The 23,768-nt window shown below is 40.3% G+C and overlaps 1 protein-coding gene across 1 annotated transcript in view; it reads right to left on the bottom strand.

Annotated features, from left to right (window-relative positions):
* mdn1 (midasin AAA ATPase 1) overlaps positions 1-23,768 on the bottom strand; it is a 201,664-nt gene that overhangs the window by 57,964 nt on the left and 119,932 nt on the right. Inside the window, exons 56-69 of the mRNA XM_068026518.1 lie at positions 21,692-21,902; positions 18,118-18,343; positions 17,067-17,193; positions 15,927-16,097; positions 13,349-13,563; positions 11,400-11,790; positions 10,257-10,366; positions 8,481-9,186; positions 6,099-6,257; positions 5,174-5,450; positions 2,823-3,058; positions 1,666-1,761; positions 1,445-1,539; positions 220-344 (exon numbers count right to left, since the gene is read on the bottom strand). Coding sequence (XP_067882619.1) covers positions 220-344; positions 1,445-1,539; positions 1,666-1,761; positions 2,823-3,058; positions 5,174-5,450; positions 6,099-6,257; positions 8,481-9,186; positions 10,257-10,366; positions 11,400-11,790; positions 13,349-13,563; positions 15,927-16,097; positions 17,067-17,193; positions 18,118-18,343; positions 21,692-21,902 — 3,145 coding nt within the window. The remainder of the gene's footprint in view (positions 1-219; positions 345-1,444; positions 1,540-1,665; positions 1,762-2,822; positions 3,059-5,173; positions 5,451-6,098; positions 6,258-8,480; positions 9,187-10,256; positions 10,367-11,399; positions 11,791-13,348; positions 13,564-15,926; positions 16,098-17,066; positions 17,194-18,117; positions 18,344-21,691; positions 21,903-23,768) is intronic.

Genomic DNA, 23,768 nt, shown 5'->3' with positions numbered 1-23,768 from the left:
TCCAAGTCACTCATTTAATTCAACATAATCACACTTTAACTGCAGTTATCTGATTAAATTCACAATGTGCATGTGATGGAAGTTTCAAATATCAAATACTATAGATAAAAACACAACTTTAATACTGTAAACCAAGGCAGTTCTGAAGTGCCCATGCATTAATGAACTGCCCTTTGAATTTCACCACTGTTTAATAAAATAAACGCAATGCCGCACTACCTTGCAGATTGTCTTCTGCTTGATCCTGAAGGTATTTTTCAATTAACTGGTATATTGAAAACCAATGCTTGGTTGATTTCTCCATATGTCTTTTCATCACATTGTTAAGACTACTAGACCAGCAACTGTAGACAGAGGTTAAACATATGTCATGATTTATTAAAGACTGAATAACGCTCAAACTTTTGCCTCATATTTAACCATACACGAATCTTTTCTTTTTAAAGATGTAGCAAGCAATTGCAAAGTGGAGTCTTCCAACATAGCTCAGTTCACAACTGACAGCAAAACCCACTGACAGGAGCAGGATCTACTTTTAGCCGACCTGCACTGAATGCCAGAAGGATGCTGTCAGAAGCCTATTGGTTGATGCAAAAGTACAAAACAACAGAAGCAGTTAGGAGGGGAAAAAAAAGAAAATGGAATCAAGTAGAGGGCAGTCTCGACAATGTCAAAAAAAGTAGTAAAATGCAATTCTGTATCCCATATGCTCAAAGTTAAAAAAAAAATCAGGTTCTAGATTCAAATCACTGAAGGCATTACCTTCAGTACACTGGCTCAATTGATGAGACACAAGAAAATCCAAGTTTCCTTTCCTGACTGCTATCTCACTGCTCTTGCTGGAAATGAGTATGTGGGGATGCAAGTCAACTACAGGATCAGACACAGACTGTCTGGACATGAAATGCAGCCATTCAGATGTGGCACCAGGACAGTGGGTAGAGGGGAGCGATGTCCAGTAACATTAGACCTAGCACCTGTCTGAAAATTTCAGGACAGAAAGTGCAAAAACCCAACAAAAAAAAAAAAAGCATTAAAGGAAAAACTCCTTCAGGATTTCTATTGTCATCCCACTACATATTGGAGCTAAGAAACAAAAATTCAGATAACCTAATCTATTCTCAAACTTGAGCATAATATTGGGGTTGCACCAACAACTAGTAGGGTCATTATTCTTTTTGATCTAACCACTCCTTTGGGACCGTAATCAAGTATAAAGATATTGATTGATAGTTTAAAAACGAACATTGGGAAAATAATGAGATTGGAAAGAGGGTTACTTTTAGTGTTGGTACGAGAGTGATGGTAGTTTCTACATAAGGTTTTTAAGACATAGCATGTATTTTGCACCACTGATTCCCAGCAATTTGCTGCTACAAAGTGCAAAACAAAGCCAAAGATCACCATTTATCTAAAGTACTTGATCTAAAGTAACGGTTCTCACTTTAGCTCCAGTTTGCGCCACTGGATGATCAGTTGACTGACAGCATCAAGGTGCTGCCATAAGGACACAGATCGGCTGGCACTCCCTTCCCAGTCCTGCAAAATAAAAATAAAATGGTTACTTCTTTTAAAAGAAGTTGAAGATTGTCTAGTGATGAACCACAACTGGAGCACAGATTTGGTCAGTTTGGGGGGCAGGACAATGAGAGGAGAATGGCTCACCTGGGATTTGCTTAAGAGTATCTCCATACCATTTAAGAATTTTGCGAGAGAACAGGAAACCGGAAAGCTTCTAATTCTGTCCATTACGACCAACAGCTGCAAGACAGAAAACATACTGTACTGATCATGCTAAAAGCTGGTCAGACCACACAACAAAGCAAGGCATATTCTAATCTCAATCTCAACCACTTGCTTGTTGCCAAATTTAACCTCAAAAGCTCTGACTAAAATTACCTGCAAGTAGGGGGCAATTAAACAAAGCATCTGAAGGAAATTGAACAAGATGGCAGCAACTGCTAGAAATACACAGTAGACCCAGGTGAACAATTCAAGTCGAGACTCGGACTTAAGGGGTTCAATCAGAAATATTCATTTTCTCTGCAGATGCTAATGAATACTTTTTATTTTCCCCATTAATAACATTGCAGCTGTACATTCTTTTTCACCATCATAGCCCATTCTCTTTTCTATCAAGTCTTTTTATGAAGAGACTTTACTTAAACTACAGCGATAGAAAATTTCAGAAACTAGCAGAGTCCAGACTGCTGAGGAATGTCTTTCTATACCATATATAATATCAAAGTAAAAATTAAATAATCTACACCAATTGTTACTGGGTTAGATTATAGCACAAAGCTTCCAAACAATTTGGTAGCACTGAGGACTGAGGCTACAACGATGCAAACTTCACTATTGCTGAGTGCTCTCTTCAGACACAATCCAGGCATACAACAGCTTTACTCTACATCTACCCTTCTTACCTGCATTGAATCAGTGCTAAGGGGCACACTGTATGACCAGAACTAAAACTGTGGGACAGACTAAGAAGTGGAATATTCCAAGTTACACCTTTGCCCACTCCATGTGAAGTCATTTGTTTACTTTCTCCCCCACTTGAAAACAAAGTCTGTGCTTTATCCCCAACACATGACGACAACGTCCGATGTGAGGAGAAAAAAAATTCACTGGCTGGAGAAAAGTGAATGGGTGCAACGGTGCAGATGAGACCTCAATATGGAGCATTGCAGGCAACATGTTTCAAAATCATGTTAAACACCAGAATACTTCAAAGGTGTATGCTCAACACATTCACAATGAAATACTGGGCTGAGTCAGAGCATGAAGGGTGCAGAATGCAGCAACTGGATTCTCTTTACCTGTAGCAGGGCTGGATGGTCAGGCCAATCCAACAGTAATTCCTTCACCTTTTGGGTGAAGTTCCTCAGGACAGGCTGACACTTTTTAGCCTCCTGGATATTTGGATGTTGATAGAAGTCGTAAGTAAGTTCCTGGGGCAGGATGAGCTCAGATGTTTCTTCTCCCCCAACAGAGTTTTGGATGAGAGAACTGATCAGCAACTGACTACCATGAAGCTGTCCACTCAAGGAAGCATCTAACCCAAAGTAAACAATATATTACACTTAAAATGAATAAATACAATTAACCATTCATGGTCAACAACAAAAATAGTACAATTATAAACACACCCAGGTCAAGTTCCCAAATTTCAAACTATTGCCCATGTTTACTTCAATTTTTAATTATGTTCTTTTACAATTCATTTGAACAAAATGGCACAAATTCTATTCCAGAAATCTTGCGCTCTGTATGCTCAGTGTACACTCCATAACTAAGTATATATTTTACAAGTACAGTGATTAGGCAGTAACTAATTTTTATATATTTGATCCATTAGGACATGAACTGAAGCAAAGAAAGATTTCTGTTTATACAAACACTTCTGACATTTCATTTCAAAAAAGTACTTTCCATATAATGAATGGTTTTAAAAGTGCAATTACTTATATCGGTGAACAAGATCCCTCAAATCAAGATTGAGCGATCATGAAAGAACATGAGAAGTGTCAGACGAAAGATACTTGAGGTTCATCTAGACTGTACCACCAACTTGGTAGCTACAACAGAAATGCAGTTGCGCACCAACCAGAGCCATCGTTCGTTGTTGATCAGTCGACAACAGATCCAGACATGAGGCAAGGAAACCCCAGTGGTGCAAAGCTTTGGTAACCAGCCACACTACATTTAGCACGTCAGGCTTTTAATTACTTAAATGCTACATCTCAAAATATTGTTGAAAAAGGAATTCATCAATTTGAATGAAATCAATATAATCTACTACCAATATCATCTTCCTACAGAGCCTGTTCTACAGAATTCCCCGAAATATTGCTTCTGCAGATTTGTTCAGAATTGCCCCACCTTCAAATGCAATCCTATATTCCTGGCTAAGGTGAAGGAGCTGGTCATGGTCTGCCTTATCTAGTCCTTTTAAAATAGCAATCATATAATCTCTGGACTTTTTTTCCCAGTGAGAACATGCCCAATTTACATAATCACTCCTCATAATCCAAACCCTCCATCCCATCATTCATTCTGGCTGCTCTCTTCTGTATCCTCAATAAGCTTCCTGTACAGAAGCGATCAAAACTGCACTGAGTATTACAAGTGCGGTTGCACAAATTACTAATCAAGTGGCAGGATTAACTCACTATTTCGGCTCAATTAATCTTTTAATACATCCCAATACCCAAAATACTTCAGTTATTATTACTGAGCATTGCCGTGATAGTTTCAAATCCTCTGTGCTCATGCACATTATTTCCTTTCCATTTAGTTAATAGTCCCATCCTGCATTTATCTACATGTCAAGCACACTGCATTTCTCTACATTGAATTTCATCTGCCACCTAGATCAAATTCTCAAGTATATTCAAATCCACCTGTAGCTCAAAATGTTTATCTTTGAAGACAACAACCTTCATTAACTTTGCTTCTGAATCCCAACTCCAAATAATTTATGGATGTTGGCCAGGAAATGGAGAACATCCTCTGCTCATCTTGGAATAGTGTCATGGCATCTTCTGTGGGACTTTAACCACAAATAGGCAGAACAGGATCTCAGTTTAAATCTTTAACCAAAGCCAGCACCTTAATGTAGTACTAGACTGTCAACCCGCATCATACTGTCAAATGTAGACTAAACTCAATTTTCTAACTGGGGAGATGAATGCCACCAATTGAGCAAAGCTGAAAGGGCTCATCAACTTTAATGCTGTTCTTATTAGTGTTCTGGCTTTAATGCCTCCAATAGTTATGAAGGCAATTTTAAAAGCAGAAATTGTATTATCAACATACAATGACAGTCAGGAATAGATCCTGTGATCCTTCCAGTCTGTCCCTTAAAATTGTACAACTTGCGTGCCAAAATGCATGAGCCAGGAATAACTTTTTCTTTTTGCAATTTTCTGCTCCTCTTTTCTCCTACTGTTTCTTCATAACCGTATTATGTCAAGCAGGCAAGTGGAACACCTACTTGGTTAAGCAATAGTGTTACTCACATTCAGTGCCTGGATTTACAACACTGCATCAAGCACCCAGCATTATTCTGCACTGGCATCACAGTACTTTCTCTTGACTGAGGACAAAAGTCTGAACAATATCTGAAAATACATTGCATAATGCAACTCTAATAATTCAGCGCACTCACCAATTAGAGAATAGAACTGTGTAATTAGCACAGCAGCTGTACGGTAAGAGGATACAAAAGCACTAAGGTAATCACTGCACTGATGTGCTGGCGTAGTCTGATGGTACCACACAGTTTGCGTAAATCCCATATACATTTGTTGGTGAATATTTATGATCATTTGAATTAAACTCTGTGATATGGGAGCAGAGTCAGTTGTCTTAGCCATTGTGGTCTCAACTTCAGTGTCCATCTCTTCTTGTTCAAGACTGGGCTGGGACGTGATATCAGAAAAATCCTACAGAAAGCAAAAAAAAATTAATAGCAGAATGTTTCACAGTTTCAGGTGTACTTGTTGTACAGAACCTAGAAAACTCTTTTTGAAGTTTGTTTCAGGCCCTTTTAGTTTAGTTTAGAGATACAGCACTGAAACAGGCCCTTCGGCCCACCGAGTCTGTGCCGACCATCAACCACCCATTTATACTAATCCTACACTAATTCCATATTCCTACCACATCCCCACCTGTCCCTATATTTCCCTACCACCTACCTATACTAGGGGCAATTGCTAATGGCCAATTTACCTATCAACCTGCAAGTCTTTGGCATGTGGGAGGAAACCGGAGCACCCGGAGGAAACCCCCGCAGACACAGGGAGAACTTGCAAACTCCACACAGGCAGTACCCAGAATTGAACCCGGGTCGCTGGAGCCGTGAGGCTGCGGTGCTAACCATTGCGCCACTGTGCCGCCCCATTTCTTGACAGCACAGTTCAGAACTATGCAACTTTAAAGTGCAAATTGTAAGCAATTTATGACTCAAACCATGAAAAGTAAATGGAGTTCAAAAAAATACATAATTTTATACAAATGCAGAGTCTCTATGTGCACAAAGGCTTCCAGTAAATGTCCAAATAAACCTGGAAGAAAACAGTATTTCACATTACCTTGGTATATTGTGGAAAATGCCATCTAAATTCCTTTTCCTCTTCCTCCTCAGACAGGCCTGACCCATGCTGCTTGCTCTTGTACTTATATAGGCTGGCTTCCTGTTCTGCTTTCACTCGCCTATATTCTTCCTGCTCATCCCAAGCATTCACCATTGCCTTTAACACAAGACAGAAATTAGCATTTTAAACTTAGTAAAATATGTTGCTCCATGGCCTCCTTCTGCACTGTAACAATTCTGTGATAACCTACCTACCATAAGAGTACACCAAGAGTTTTTGCACTCAGCTAGCAGACATTTTAGACACCTGGTCTATTCTGCCCCAAACTGCAGACCTTAACCCAACCTCAAAATAAAAATCTTCCCTTACTGCACTGACAATATATTTCCTAGAACAGTCACTCCATCACAGGGCTAAAGTTTAACATATTTACACCACTTTTGGCAATTTGAGAATGCTGCGCTCACGCCGACTAAACAAATTAATATCAAATTGTAGCCTTATAACCAGAAGAGTTTCACATCATTGACCTTAGCTACCATAAATGCCTTGATTTCTTTAAAAATAAAAACACTTCTAGACATTTAAGGTTACTCTCATTTGGAAACAAATGGATTAGCGAGAGGCAACATGATTTTGTGAAGGGGAGGTCGTGTCTCACTAATTTGATTGAGTTTTTTGAGGAAGTGATGAAGATGATTGATGAAGGAAGGGCAGTGGATGTTATCTATATGGACTTTAGTAAAGCCTTTGACAAGGTCCCTCATGGCAGACTGGTACAAAAGGTGAAGTCACACGGGATCAGAGGGGAGCTGGCAAGATGGATACAGAACTGGCTCGGTCATAGAAGACAGAGGGTAGCAGTGGAAGGGTGCTTTTCTGAATGGAGGGATGTGACTAGTGGTGTTCCGCAGGGATCAGTGCTGGCACCTTTGTTGTTTGTAGTATATATAAATGATTTGGAGGAAAATGTAGCTGGTCTGATTAGTAAGTTTGCGGACGACACAAAGGTTGGTGGAGTTGCGGACAGTGATGAGGATTGTCAGAGGATACAGATCGGTTGGAGACTTGGGCGGAGAAATGGCAGATGGAGTTTAATCTGGACAAATGTGAGGTAATGCATTTTGGAAGGTCTAATGCAGGTGGGAAGTATACAGTAAATGGCAGAACCCTTAGGAGTATTGACAGGCAGAGAGATCTGGGCGTACAGGTGCACAGGTCACTGCAAGTGGCAACGCAGGTGGATAAGGTAGTCAAGAAGGCATACGGCATGCTTGCCTTCATCGGTCGGGGCATAGAGTATAAAAATTGGCAAGTCATGCTGCAGCTGTACAGAACCTTAGTTAGCCACACTTAGAATATTGTGTGCAATTCTGGTCGCCACACTACCAGAAGGATGTGGAGGCTTTGGAGAGGGTACAGAAGAGGTTTACCAGGATGTTGCCTGTTCTGGAGGGCATTAGCTATGAGGAGAGGTTGGATAAACTTGGATTGTTTTCACTGGAACGACGGAGGTGGAGGGGCGACATGATAGAGGTTTACAAAGTTATGAGCGGCATGGACAGAGTGGATAGTCAGAAGCTTTTTCCCAGGGTGGAAGAGTCAGTTACTAGGGGACATAGGTTTAAGGTGAGAGGGGCAAAGTTTAGAGGGGATGTGCGAGGCAAGTTCTTTACACAGAGGGTGGTGAGTGCCTGGAACTTGTTGCCGGGGGAGGTGGTGGAAGCAGGTACCATAGAGACATTTAAGAGGCATCTTGATAAATACATGAATAGGATGGGAATAGAGGGATACAGACCCCGGAAGTGCAGGTTTTAGTTTAGGCAGGCATCAAGATCTGCGCAGTCTTGGAGGGCCGAATGGCCTGTTCCTGTGCTGTACTGTTCTTTGTTATGTTTATATTTGCATCTCAAGTTCCAAAATTTCAAGAATTAAACCAGATGAGTAACATTTCATTTTTTTTTTGGAGCTTTAAGTTCAAACAGTAACTAGATGGACAATGAGAAGCAAAGAAATGGGAAAAGCAGTTAGGATTTCTGCTCATCATTACCCAATAACCATGGTTGCAACTGCATGTGGAGGTTGCTGAGGACAGGTATGAATGCAGCTGTGATGTCCATCAGCACTTACTGCACAGGTTTATACATCAACAGGCAAGTGGATGATGTACCAGAGAATTGTTGGTGTACAAGTCACTGCCAAGAAAAATGGGGAGGGGGAAAAGGAGGCAAGGACAAGCAAGATTTTCACTAGATTTGATAAAACCCAATACACATACAGGTAAGATTTTCTCAATTATTTGGTGGACAACGTGCACTTTGATATCCTGATTCCCCAACATGCAAATAACTAATTATAAAATGGTCAAATTCTAATTACTTGACATATGTGTCTGAAAAGTTGCAATGATGCCTGATCCAGTTCACCCAGCGAAAGTACATGACAACGCAGATACAGTAGAGCATTCATCAGTAGCTGTTCTTGTGTTGGCAGCAACCTTTGTTCCTTAAGCAGAGACTTTTCTTCTGATGAGTTCTTACACAAGAACTGATTAAGCCCTTTAAGGGTGTCCATGGATGTCTTTGAACATAAGGCATCTGACTGAGCAAGGTAAGTCGGGAATGAAAAGCTAATGGAAGGGAAGGCCAAGAGGCAAGTGACGAGTCTAGTCAGGTCAGCCTGTTTAACAAGTTTGTTATTTAATGACAGGTGAACCTCAGATGCCAGAAGTCTCATGCCATGTTGCATCTGCAAAATGGCAGCATGGAGAGGTTCCACGACATCAGGATATTGAGAGTACTCTTCTTTGATTCGCCTCCTGAACTGTTGATGGGATTGCTGCCAAGCTGCCTCTTCATTTAGTATAACCTGGATGCTCTGACGTGGTTTAGGCCGTTTCGCCTGTAGGACCTGCAGCAGACGGGAGAGGAGGGATTTGACTTTGGACCTCTGTGCAATACTGTTCACGTAATGGTGGATATCTTGGTAGAGATGATCATATGGAAGTGCACTGGGACGGTGTGCCTGTTTTCTGGACAATACTGCAATCTGCTCTTTCAGATGATTGATTCTTTCTTGCAAAAACCTAGGTTACATAAAACAAAACTGTTTAATTTTTGAGCTGTGGGACACAGCTGAATAAAGCAACTTTCTCAGTCTAATTTGATGCTGGAGAGCATCACACAATATCATTGGGTATTACAAGCTCCTCAGATGATGATTAAATCAGCTTGAAAAGATGAATTAACTTTAACCTTTTGTGCCTGCATGGCCAATGAAGAAAGAATGCAGGTTTAAAAAGGTGCCCTCGAGTCACATACACCCCACCTTCAGAAATCTTCTGGTGATGCTGAAAACAACAGTGTTGCAACCACCATATTCTACTCAGGACCCCAAAATTATTTCAGTTCATAGTATCACATTTCTCCTGTCGGCATTCAAACCAAAGTTTGCTTATCACTGAACCACCACTTTGATTTACCTGGTACTCTCTCCACTCCCAGCAATCTTAGTGGTGTCCTGCACTATGGGCTTCTGTCCTCTAACTACGTTTATTAACAAAAATCAATGGTGCATTTTAAGGTGCCTGGCTCAGTGATATGCTGCAATCTTCGCAGGGAAGGAGGAAACCAATTCGTTTTCAGCAAGGACACAAGAATTCAGCTGCAATCAACATAAATAGTACATAAACCCTCATACTGTCTCTAACCCAATGCTTCCAAAGCATGTGCTCAACATCCCAACCCATCTGCTCTCAAAAAAGGTTGCTTAAAAGCTCCATGGAGGAACCCTCTAAATCTTATGAATCGACTTATGCATTCACAAATGCCCATTACATTTAAAAAGTTACTTAACGCAATTAGTTCCCACTGCTTTAAAAAAAAAAGTGACAGCAAAAACCTGATACACAAGTCAAATAGTTCACAACCTAATCAGTCATAACACACTTCCTTACTGAGGAAAATAGATCATAGGGTCAGCCAACCAGCTCAGCTACACCCACAGGCAACCTGAAACAGGAATTTAAAACCAGTCTGCTTGACCGGGAAAAGTATAGAGCTGAAGAGACTAAGAAAGGAAGTTGTAAATTAATGTTAACACTGATCTATACTTTGCCGATTGGCTGTCAGCCAGACAGGATATTTATTTAGGCACCTAATTCGGGGATGACAATGTCTATTCTCTCCTTCCTGTAATAGTTCCAAACCTGTCAATAAATTTTCAGACAGGTTCCGGCTCTTCCACTCATACTGCAATTGTTGCAACTAGGAAAAAGAAGAAACTATTATTAATCAACGTAAACAATTTTTCATTTATCAAGCACCTTTGACATAACAAAACATTTCAAGGCAGAGAAAACAATAAAACAAACATGGACAACTACAAATTTCTGCTTTTACCAAGATATTCAAATCACACAGTTAAGGATTTAATGCACCTGCATCATCCACTAATGCTTTCCATGCAGTAAGTTAAGAGCATTTTGGTGAATTAGATGGTTATTCTACACACCGAAACAGCAATGAGATAAATAACCAATGGCAGTGTTGGTTGGGAGGACTTTGCACTGGCAAATAATGCCACTGGATCTTTAACATCCACCTGAAATCACCAGAACAGGCAGATGGGGTCCCAATTTAACAAGCCATCTGAAGGACACCTCTAAACGCATGTTAATCTTATATGCTAAGAAACAACAACTCTTTCGCAGCATGAGTGTACAGTGAGATCAGATAGCTCCAGTGAGATTACAGTGAGCAGAGATTAAAAGGGGAATTGTGCCATCATTGTATTTTCTCCTAAAACAATGTGTTAAATTCTGACCGGCGTGAAAATGAATGCCTCCAAGATTTCAGCAATGGACAAGGTGCCTTGACATCAAAGCCCATCTCCCACACTAAATATTTCAGGCAAACAAGCTCTCCTATTAAGAGATGCAACTGTCATGGAAAGTCCAACATTCAAAGCACTAGGATCAATTTTTAAATTTATTGCAGTTTATAAAGCTCCCTCCATGATCTATCTTTCACTGAGTAAACTCAAAAGATCAAAATGAAAGAAACTTGTAGATAGAACAGGCAAAGCACCAGCACACAGGAGCACTAGGATTTAAGTCACTGGAGTTTTGAGTCATTGGGGTAAATGGCAGTGTTGCAACATCACAAAAGGCATCACTGACCATTGATACGCTAGGTTGAGTGTAGTGGTGTTTGCCAGTGCAAAATAAAAACTATATTGGACAGAAATTAGACAATTCACTTGCTCCAGTAAGTGAATAATGAAGAAAAAATGACTGACCTCCTCATTAACATAATTCAACTTGTACAGCTTTTTAACAGCAGGATCAAACTTGGTCTGCGGTGTCCAAATCTGAATCTGTAGCAATCCCAGGTTAACCCATAAACAGCCACTCTGGGCCTGCTCTGAAAGGCTCCTAAAATCCTTTTCTTTACCCACAAACTTCTGTATGCAGGTCACAAGAAGTGAAACAACATCTTCGGGTAGTACTCCCTGCCCTGCAAGATCACTGAGCAAACTCTGAACACTGCAACTGGCTGTGCTATTTTTGTCGAAGGCTAGTTGGTCACACATCTGTAAATATTCCTCCTGAAGTTCGCTTGGCAAAAGATCTTTAATCGCATGGAGCTGTTTAAGTAGCAATATGCGCTGCAGCCTGGAATCAGTGAATCTGCAAACAAAAACACCAAATCAAGTTTTTCAAAACAAACAAATTACATTTGAAATCATTTTATTTGGTCCTTAAACTTTTCTTATAGCATATGAATTGAACATCTAGGTTAAAAAAAGTCTTTGGACAAGCATCCATTACAGTTGTTCATTTTGTAAAGCCCTATATATGCCCTGCATTCCAAATAAGTGTGAAGACACTTGCACTGGGTTTCATATCCCAAGCTAAGTTACAGCACAGGAACAATGTGTTAACCCACTATGCCACACTGTTTGCTACATCCTTATGCCATTGTGAACAGAAATACACTGTCCAAAACTAAACTTCAATTAGAACTTTGGATAATTACTGGGGGGAAAAAAAAAAATTGTTCCAGCAGTAACATCCCTCATCCTGGCAGCACAAAAAAAAATTCACATTTAAAACTATGCACACCATCTAACTGCCTACAATTCTGCAAAAAAAACTGGGCTGTTTCACTTGAAGAACTCTGCATAGTTGATGAAAATGAGTATTGTGGGAAAAGGAGGAGGAAATCAAGGATACGCCGAGTGGAAACACGGAGCTGCACTGCCTGAGCTCATTCAGAGCGAAGCAGAAGCTGTTCAATTCCCCAGTCATCCTCACTGTAACTGAGTGCAACCCTAACTGGCTTAATGCAAATCAACATGAACTAAAGAGGCCAACAATTCCAGAAACTATTTCAGTACTTAATAGGTCCTTCTCCTTCCTCTCCCAAGGAAATAAAAAAAAAAAGTCAAAGCTCAAATTGTTCATTAATTTTAATGTACATCTGACAGCTGAGAAGCAGCAATACAAAGTTATTTTTAAAAAAGTGACTCTGGTGTACAAATATACTTCTGAATTTATTAGACTTAAACCCCCTGGGGATTTACAATTCACAGCAGCATCTTTGCAGAACGATGAAAAGGTCAGAGCTCAGAACCATGTCAGAATCTTCCAACTAGAATCCAAGGTTGACCTTGTTCCACCCTTCCTTTTTCAATGAAATCTTGTAACACTGCAGGAATTTTGTAACACCTCCACCATTAGGACCTTTCCTCTACTGCCAATTTCAGATTACAAATCAGAATCATTATCGAGGCAGCAAAAACTCAACTTTAACTCAGCAGAAAGGTTGTCAGAAGCAGCACGGGAGACTCGGGAAGATATTTGAGGAAACATGCATTTCCCATTCCCTCACCATGAATGTCCTGTGACTAAAGCAGCAGGCTGGATACTGGCTCCCTGGCTGCTCCTAATGCCCCTTGGAGAGTATTCTGGGGATGGACTTTCCCTTTGAATCCCCCTCCTTCTCTGCAGCAAAGTGTCTGGCTTCCACTATTGATGACATCACTGAGATTGAGAGCTCAGCTGAAAAAGGATGAGTCTCACCCTCACAGTCCAATGTGGTAGAAATTTATTTTTACATCCAATTTTTATCAGTTGTTTGCTCTGAAACACCCATGAAAGTATCCTAACGAATAAAGTCATAATAGGAATGCTCATTTTCACTAATTCCTCTGACAGAAAAAGGAGCCTGAAATAAATGACATACCGGAATTCTGCAAAGGAACCAACAGCCATGTTGGTCCACAAGACTGAGCTGACTTCTTGTAATTGCTGAGTTCGTTCCAGCCACTCTCCCAACGTCACATGGGATGCCATTATCACATCAATCCCACTGACAGACCCGCAAGTGCCTAGATTGGTGTTGATCAGAATCTCGAAGAAACACTTGGACTCAACAGCTCGACATAAAATGCCAGGTCCCTAGAGGAAAACAAATATTCTTTGGGCAATAGCACATGTCCAAAAACTGGTTTCAATTACCAAGCAATTGTTCTAATTTGACTACACGGTTCATGCACAAGATTCCTTCTTTTTGAAAGGAAGCTTTTCCTTTCTTTCACTCCCTCTACAATGCAGCATCTGCAGCCAAGATACTAGGCAACCCATTTCCCAGGTCCCTGACAACACTATTCCACTACGTGGAGATCAGGAAACCCATTACGGAGGATCACAGATGCAGCCAAACATGTCACAGCAGTGCAATGACATCAGATTACTAACGCTTGATATACTCTTACACATTGTCTTGAATATAAATTATCTCTGAGCTGCCTTTGGACTACCCATGGAAAACAGACACCAAGTCAGAAAATGAGATTTGGAGTAGTGACCAAAAGTTTGGACAAATAAATGGGTTTTGAGAAGGTTTTCAAAAGGGAGTGAAAACAGTGAGCACATGAGCAAGAGGAGGGCATGTGAATGCAAAATGGAGACTGCAAAAGGGAATTACAGACAATGGTGGGGTGAAGAGAGAAAAGGATGCACGAGTCTAGAGCCGGATGAGCAGAGATTTGGGGGGAAACTGCGAAGATGGCAAGTCTGTAGAACAACTGAAACCAAATGACAAGGAGCCAAGTACTGGTGTTATGGGCGAGTGGGATACAATACATGTAGCAGAGATCTGAACAGTTGGAATTTATTGGCAAACAACAAGGATATATGTCAAGTCTGGAGCTGATAGTTACATACAAGGATTGCAGCAGCAGAAAAGTTGAGGTGGGCAATTTTGCTGAGGTGAAAGTAGGCAGTCTATATGATGGAGAGGATGAGGTCTGAAATCAAGGACAGGTTGAACAAAATGTTCAAGTTTAGTTTAGTTCAAACCAAGCAAGTGACCAGGAAAGGGGATGGAAGTAGGGGCAAAGGAGTGGAGGCTAAAAACAGCGGCTTGTTTTCACATTACGCTGGAGGAAGTCAAGACAACTGGCTCTGTAGTGACTGCTTGCGAGCACAAGAACACGAGTAGCCATTCCGCCCTGCAAACTTGCTCCACCATTAAATAAGATCATTGCTGACCTAATTGTGGCCTTAACTCCAATTGCTTGCCTGCCCCCATAACCCTTGACTCTCTAGTCAATCAAAAATCTGAATGTATTCAACGCTAAATTAAACAATTAAACACAAACAACCCTCAGAAGAAATTCCTCATCTGTCCTAAATGGGAGACCCCTTAACTTAGAACTGTGCCCTCTAGTTCTAGATTTCCCCAAGAAAACATCCTCTCAGCATCTACCGTCAAGTTCCTTCAATCTTATACATTTCAATAAAATCACCTCTCAATCTTCTAAACTCCAATGTATAGGCCCAACCAACTCAACCTTTCTTCATAATGCAAACCCCTTCATCACAGGAATCAGCCAAGTGAACCTTCTCTGAACTACTTCCAATGCAAGTATGTCCCTCCTTAAATAAGTTAACCAAAACTGTAAACAGTGCTCTCGGTGCACTCTCACCAATGCCCTGTACAGTTGTAGCAACACTTACCTACTTATATATACTCCATCCCCCTTGCAAAGGCCAACATTCCATTTTTCTTAATTACTTGTTGCACCTGCATGCAGACTTTTTGTGATTCATGTACAAGGACACCCAGGTTCCTCTGTAATGCAGCATTCTGCAGTCTCTCTCCATGTAAATAATATGCTGTTTTTCTATTCTTCCTGCCAAAGTGGCCAACCTCACATTTGCCCACATTATACTCCAACTGCCAAATTTTTGCCCACTTGCTTAACCTATCTATATCCCTTTGCAGACTCTATATATCCTCCTCACAACTTGCTTTCCTGACTTCCAGAGCTGGATGTTATTCATATACTTGCAGATGCCAAGATTTTCATGTAAATAAAAAAAAAATGAATCCTTGGAAGACTTGATGCAACAGCACAAGATGGGAAGAGAAACCATTGTTAGAGACACTTTGGCTACATCCTGATATGAGTAAATCAAATGAAGGTGGGTCAACAGAGGAGTAGGAAGTGGTCAACTTAGTTTACAATTCAAATACAATTATGGTGCATTATCTTAAACACTGCAGGGAAGCTGAAGAGGATGTTGTTCACTTCACTTAATAGGCACCATTCCCTAGGTGCAGAGTTTGAATTGTCTAACAATGCTGCACTTCAAAAAAAAAACTGTTGGGTATTCCAGGTTTGATAGGAGCATCATTTGTGCAACTATTTGCTCATTAACTATCAGTGCACGTAGTATTCATTTTGATAGGCTGCAGTAAAATAAACCTAGTGTCCATACAAATGATTTAATTTACAAAAGGAAAACAAACCAACCTTTAAGGATTTGTTGATAAGAGTTTCTGGCAACCAGTCATCATCTACAGATGCTGGGGGTTTCCAGGTCAGCCAATAGTCAGGATCGGTTGTGACAGAACTGCTCCAAAATGCTCCAAATACAGTCGACAAAAGTTCTGAACACAGCAAATTTAATTCTTCAGGAGAGAGCTGGGATGTGAAAAAGTTGATTTTGTAAGCTGACTCTCAAATAATCAAATATTTTCCTCATTCTTTCACTGACATTATCTGGTGTACATGTCTAAATTTACATAACTTATAGTACCGCATTTTTTCTGACCTGTCAGGGTTACATTGTTTCAACAGTACAATATAGTACTTGGGAAGCCTTGAACACCAGATGCTTCAAGAATTAATTTGCTAGACAACATTCCAATTGGGCAGTGATGAGCCAAACTCAAATCATCCAACTGGATATTAAGTGGTCACAGTTGAGCAGGTAGCCAATTTTGCCATTTTGTCGAGGCCAACTTATTTTGGCTCACAGGAGAAAAAAAAACTCATTGCGGCTGCAGTGCAATCAATGTAAAGAAAAAACCATTAAAACAAGCAGCAAATTTTCTCCTTCAAATCAATTCAGGTCATTCTGTAACTGACAGGATGTCTGTGATGTACTTTGATCTTTAGGAGGAGTCAGTTATATAATGACTAATTCAGAACAAAGGATGCTTCAGTGACCAACAGCTTCCACTTTAAATTACCTGTTAACATCCTATATTTACAGAAAAGGCCATATAAATGTTTGAATAGCCTTTCATGCTGGCGAGATAAATCATTAACGCTGGGGAACTAACTTACCAGGATGCATCACAAACATCAAAAACTTCCAGGTCAGGTATTGGATAGCCAGATAAAGTAAAGTTCCACAAGTAACAAAGCATTAGACTTATGCTCACAAAAAGGTGCTTTTTTTTTTTCCTTATTCCATATTTCTCCATTTTCCCTTCTCTCAAAATCTAGCACTAGGATGTGAATCATTTCTACATCGCATAACTGACCAGGACAACAGGTCCTATAAAGTGCAACAAAATGCTTCTTCTGCTGCCCAGGTAAAAAAACAAAACACCATCATATCAGAGCATTTCCAAGTGCAATTTGACCAGTTGTATTTGTGCTCACCTCAACCTGTGCTAAGTACCAAAATCCTCTGAGTTCTCGAGCAGCCATTGGAGTCAATCTCAAGCAGAATGTTATTAGCTGACAAAGTTCAGCATGTACCATTGACTGATCTGGTTTAGTTCTGGCACTGTTGGAGAATACATGCAGAAATTTAATATGTTAATGCATTTAATGCTGTTTGGCTAACTGAAGACCAATAGTCTATCCAGATTTTCTGTGTTAGAAAACAAAAATAAAAAACTTACTTTATTGCTCATTGTGCCCATGAGGCCCAATTTATTGTTTTTGGTTGTCAATGAAGAGAAAAAGTAAAGATAACAAATCATGGGCATTGTGTGCTGTTGGTAAAGTATTTTTTCACCTTCTATACATACAGGCAAATAATGCAATAACCCATATATAAACTGAAACTATACTGGAAACAATAATCCCCATGTTCCCTTTGATGTTACAGAAAATTACAAGCCCTCTCCTTGGAGCCTGAAGGGGAAGAGTCAGGTTATCTTTGCAAAAAAAAAAGCTATGTTTTTCAGTAAGTTACTTTGCGCTTTGCAGAACAATTTTGCCACCATTTTGAAAAAGTCTTGTTTGGGATACAAATTTGAAATTATAGGCAATCAACTCGCACGTTGTTATTAAATCATGAGATTGTTAGTGCATATCATTTCCTATTAAAACCCTTAAAGGATTTTCTATTGAATGATAAAATCTGCATATTAAAAAGAAAGTGAACAAGAGCCCATAATGCACAGTTGAAGAGGACACGTCTGCTTGGGGTAGTTGCCCTTGCCACCTGCCACTCAAAATTTGAGTCTGCCAGATTGGGGAGGGAAAGGCGTGATATGTCCCTTGGCTCCATTTGGAGTGGAAATCAAGGCCAATGTTATTTGACTTATTGTAAGCCACAGAAGATGAATGTGTTAAAGTTCCATATCAACTGGTTTATCAAATATCCTCCACCTGCCTGCCTTTAGGTTTGAGCAGGTTTTGTTTTTTTTAAAAAAGCAAGTGGTATAGCAGCTATTGAAGAAACTCACTTTCCTTTGCTTACCTGGAGACTAATGATAAATCCAAAAGCTCTGCCACCACTTTAAACTTGCAGAGTAATGCCAGATACTCCAGTGCAGGCCACAGTTGAATCTTGCTCACGAACTGATTCAAACATGCTCCATCCAAATCAGGTGGACCTGCCTCAAGGCCTCCGGAGTCTGACGAGCTTAGAAGACCCTGAGATTTCATCACTGACGTTTGGGAGTCTATAATATACTGCAATACATCTGGAGAATAAAAGTACATTATGCCATTGCTAAGTAAAATTAATAGCTAATCGAGCATCATTAATTTAAAAAGAGTGTTGATTTTAATTTTTAATATAGGAATAGTCTCAATTCAAATGACTTGCCTGCCCCTCATGGGCAACCAGTCTTACAGCCATGATATACTAGTGTTCTGGATTTCACTTGCCCAACCACTACAGCATTGGCACCCATCTTCAAAGACCTCTTTAAAAACCTACATTTTTGACCATGTCTTCGATTTGGCCATTTACATTCCTTCACCTCCTGCTTGGCATCACCCACTCCTCATAAAATGCTCCAACCACTAATTCATCTGAGAAGTACCAGATAAATTTATGGTACTTCTGATGAGAAAAATCTGCTCAGTTCAAGCTTGGCCACTCGCAAGTGGTGTCTCTGGGGGAAAAAAAATAGAAGTCCAGAAATTATCTGGTTCTTCCCTCTTGAATGTCAGTCCACATACCAAGAAATGTTGGTATTTCCCAGACTAGTCCTGGTCTTCAGAGTAGGAAAAATTGTTAGGTTACATACTGCAGGTACAGTGCTCCCAATTCAAAGGTAGTAAAATATCTATGAATAAATGAAGACTCCGATCCAACTTTGGGGAAAACGGCAAGGTCTTGGTATTATCCAGTGCATCCTACTTACATTGGAAGAGGAGTGAGAAACATTGTGTTAACACATCATTCTAACCATCTAGTCTTTTGACTGCCGATGACACAATGTAACTAGAGACTAAGTTTCATGTTTCACCAGGTCATGAAACAATTAAGACGTCAGCTAGAATTTACCATTGCCAAGGAAAGCTGAACTTCTGTGGAAACAGCCAATCAAAATCCAACCACTTCCCACCAACATGCCATTCACACAACAAATAGGTATTTTACTGGAGAGCGGTGGACAACTAAGCAATAGGATAAGGGTTAGAGTCAAAGTTGGTCATTTGGAGGAAACCTTGTAAAATGGAATGATGAGTTGAGGAGTGGACGTTTTCACAGGAATTGTAGAATACCAGGGTGGCTGAGGGGTCTGATGAAGTGTGAAGATGGTAACAAGAGAACGACAGCATGGATTGGTGCAGGGTGGGGAAAACGTGGAGATGTGAAGTAATTGATTTAAAATATGAACATACGAATTAGGAGCAGGAGTAGGCCACTCGACCCCTTGAGCCTGCTCCGCCATTCAATAAATTCATGGCTGAACTGATTTCTCCACATTTCCACCTACCCCGATAACCTTCCACCCCCTTGAATATCAAGAATCTATCTACCTCTGCCTTAAAAATATTCAAAGACTCTGCTTCCACTGCCTTTTGAGAAAGAGAATTACAAAAGACCCACAACCCTCAGGAAAAAATTTCTCCTCATCTGTCTTAAATGGGCGACCCCTCATTTTTAAACAGTGACCCCTAGTTTGAGATTCTCCCACAAGGGGGAAAACATCCTTTCCACATCCACCTGGTCAAGACCCCTCAGGACAGCCAGTGAACTTCAGCAAGGACAGAGAAAATGTATAGAACACTATGGTATAGGATATGAGCCTCTTGAGTTTAATGATGGAATTAGGGAGACCGACGAGAAAAATCAAGGACTGAGCTTTTGTGGAGGAGGGGTGAAGCAGCTATGTGCTGTTCCAGAAGTGGAAGTAGCCATCTTGGGGTTTGATACTTTGTTCATCAACCTACACTACCAGATCGACAACTCAGTAAAGAACATTATTCACAATTCCACAATCTCGCTCAACTATAACAGAAACAGAAAGTTTAAACCAGACAACTTGATTGAATGGTCAACAACCGGACAGCAACAAATTTAAACAGGTGATTGGCAAAAGAACCAGAGGCTAAATAAGGAAAAATACCACTGACATGGCAAAGCCATATGACTGGTTTTCACCTGGTTTGTTTTATGTTGCTCCCTAGAACAAGGTCACAAACACAGAATGAATATCTTCATTGAAAGGACAGAGCTCACCCAGAGCAGCTGTTCAAGCCATTCACAGTGATGAATCTATGGGCTGTATCCACATTATTCAACTTTGAAGACGTACAGTTAATACTGTGTGAGAAGCATTATCCAGCAGGTGAGAAAAAAACAAATAATACTGTCAATTTATCTATCTTAAAGCAAGTCATCCCCTGGTTGAAGCAGACAAAGCAAAGTATTCTTCAGGGACCATCATTTGAAGAGGTTAGAGTGGTCCAATGCATAACGCCTTATTAGCTTTTGTTAAAATGACTGCTGCCACCAACTGCAGGCTTCACCCAGAAGAGCCCAAATCCTGCTAAGGATGTGAAAAATACAACGGGATGATCTTGAAGCAATCTAGTGGTTCCAAGATGATATTCAACAAAGTGAAATCAAGTCCTACAGAAGGTTAGGTTCTGCATTGGCAGAGACTCTTTATCCATAAAAGTTTTATCTCATGAGTAAACTCAAAACCAGCTGTGACAGCAACTAGTCTTAAGTTCGTGAATTTTCCTCTAAATAAGTTTCCTGCTGCAGCATCAAGGTTGCCGCAGATACCAAGCCAACATTGAATGAGCACGAACTTCCTCTACATTTAGCCTCCAATGCAAGCTGTGGGGCTCTTGAATGCTCAAGTAAAGAACAAACGAAAGAAAGAACCTGCATTGATAATAGTGTTTACACAACGTCAGGACATGTCTGTTTTCCAGCCATGAGTTACTACTGAAGCGTAATCACTGTTGTAATGTAGGGGTAGTGCACATCCTTGAGCTTGCTATCCACCAGTCATAGCACCTGAATTATCTGCATTATGACCCTAATCATCCTTTTTAGTACAAAGGGCTCCAGGTGAAAGTAAAATCCTTCAGTGCTCTTAAAAGTTATAAGTTGAAGTAGAACCTCCAATTTTCCTGCGGAGACAACAGAAACACATCGCCAGAACCAAATACTTCTTGAAGCAGGCATATGAACTAAACCATGCCAAAAAAAAGTATTCCTCTGAATCTCCAGGGGGACCCAATGAACTGAACGGTGCAACCTTCTAATAGGCTTTCACCCAAAGACAACATACTTTAACAAAAAATACTGAAGTACAGCTCCATTAGTTTTTGCCAGAAAGCAGCAATAGGAACCAGAGCTGCCACCTTTATCAACCTACTTGCCTGGATTTTTTGAATCCACATTTGAAATCTACTCCAGCAAAAAAAAAGTGCTCCACCTGCTTTAAAAAGGTCAAACCATGTGCTGAATGGGGCATGACATTTATACCAGAAGTATATTTCAAATGGTTAGTGCTTAACTTTAACTTTCAGGATATTCTAATGCATTAGATTAGTTTACTCTTTAAAATGAAGCATACCAGTATCAGATTCTATAAAGTGATTTGCTTGAAGTACAAGACCCCAAGCCAACATCAAGTGCCGCTTGATATTCCAATCAGTCGCAGCTGCTTTTATTCTATAAAATTGCTCTTTCCAGGTCATAGCCATCATTTTTGGCCTCAGTCTCAGCACATCCAGGGCAGAACTCATTATCTGGAGTTTAGAGGCACATTTCACAACAGATTCATCCTAAAGGAGAAAAAAAAAATAGCTTTAACCCAATGTGGCAACTTTTCGAGCACCACAGCCTTGAATAAATGGGAATATTTCTGCATTAGAGTAGGGAACCATTCTAACAGATTAAGATAATCTTACTCATGATCTCTTCCTTCCCTGCTCTAACCTGGCTAATTTTTGCTCAATTTAATTCATCTTTCTGCATCAAGTAATTGACTCAATCCAAAACTAGTGGAGCACCTAGTAACATGTGGTTTGCCTTTTTTTGAAGAAAACAGGAGCACTTATAATCTAAACCTGTAGATGAAATTTTAACTAGCAAAATATGTCACAGCATTACGACCACATACTACTGCTATGGAGAACATATTGGAGGCTACTCAGTCTTCATGATTACTGCAGTTTACTACTAAAGGTGAGCTATATTTACAAGACAGATTCTCCCAGTTTTAAAAGGCTGCCTCTCTGTGGAATTTCCCACAACGACCTCATGAAGTTCTGTCACACACAATCTGAAATCCTCATTATGGAGAAAGTAGAAATGTGACCCTTCAATTTTTTTTTTTTAATCAGCCCAAACATTTGGGGGGGGTTGCGGAAAGAGGGCAAAGCAAGCTACTTCTGAAGAGCTTCTCAAAAATGCAAAGTTACTTTGCTTCTATCATTTCATACCCCCAAACAAGAAACTTATACTTCTGGTATAAATATCTAGTAGATATTTTAACCACTCCTTCAATTCCTCTAGCCTAACTAATACAAACAAACATTGATGAAGCAAAATCAGAGACATTTTTAGCAGATTTCGGAGGAAAAGACAACATCCCCACGTTTTCCCCTCTGCCCTTTTCTGTGCTCAAGGTGAAGAATTTGAGTGCTGGGGAAAGGAAAGCATCCCCACATTTCTGCGTAGGAGAGATTCTAAACAAATTGCAATTTTAACAGATAAAATTTGAGCATTTGAGAAGTAAAATGTTAATGCTCTGCGACAACACAGCTGACTGCACTATTTAAGTAGTGCAAAAAGGCCAGAGAACCAGATGGTCAAATCTGTACAATAAAATAGAGTGCCTACTATTGCTCCTAATTTGTATGATCGTAGGCTCAACAGCCATCATGTTATCGGTTTATAAATTTGTGAACTACGTTAGCAGTCTTGGGCAAACAAAAGTTGCATACTGGGATGTGTCCCAGCTGTTTAGATTTAGATATACAGCACTGAAACAGGCCCTTCGGCCCACCAAGTCTGTGCCGACCATTAACCACCCATTTATACTAATCCTACACTAATCCCATATTCCTACCACATCCTCACCTGTCCCTATATTCCCCTACCACCTACCTATACGAGGGACAATTTATAATGGCCAATTTACCCATCAACCTGCAAGTCTTTTGGCTGTGGGAGGAAACCGGAGCACCCAGAGGAAACCCACGCAGACACAGGGAGAACTTGCAAACTCCGCACAGGCAGTACCCAGAATTGAACCCAGGTTGCTGGAGCTGTGAGGCTGCAGTGCTAACCACTGCGCCACTGTTCTAAGAGCTAAGTAAAATTATATGCAACAAATGCTGACTGAAAATCTTGCATATATTTCCTCCAGTCCATTAAAGCAAACGATACAAGAGACCTTATTTCGCAAGTTCCTTGAATTTACAATAAGGTTTAACTGTTGTCCTTAGAAAAAGCCATACCTTAAAAAGCCTTAAGAAAGTACCCAGTAAGTTATACCGCTCCCACTTTGGATTGCAATTTTTATGCAAGAAAAAAAGTGCTGTTCTGTAGATTATACCTGAACCCTCCCTCCAGTCTGTCATTTAGGCGTTGGGGTTATTGAAGTATTTGATCAGGTGACCTCAAAAGAGCATCAGTACAACAGG

The sequence above is a fragment of the Heterodontus francisci genome, chromosome 3 (assembly GCF_036365525.1).
Source record: "Heterodontus francisci isolate sHetFra1 chromosome 3, sHetFra1.hap1, whole genome shotgun sequence".
Classification (NCBI taxonomy): domain Eukaryota; kingdom Metazoa; phylum Chordata; class Chondrichthyes; order Heterodontiformes; family Heterodontidae; genus Heterodontus; species Heterodontus francisci.
The sequence above is the reverse complement of the archived record's forward strand: the minus strand, read 5'-3'. Positions and strand labels throughout refer to the sequence as shown.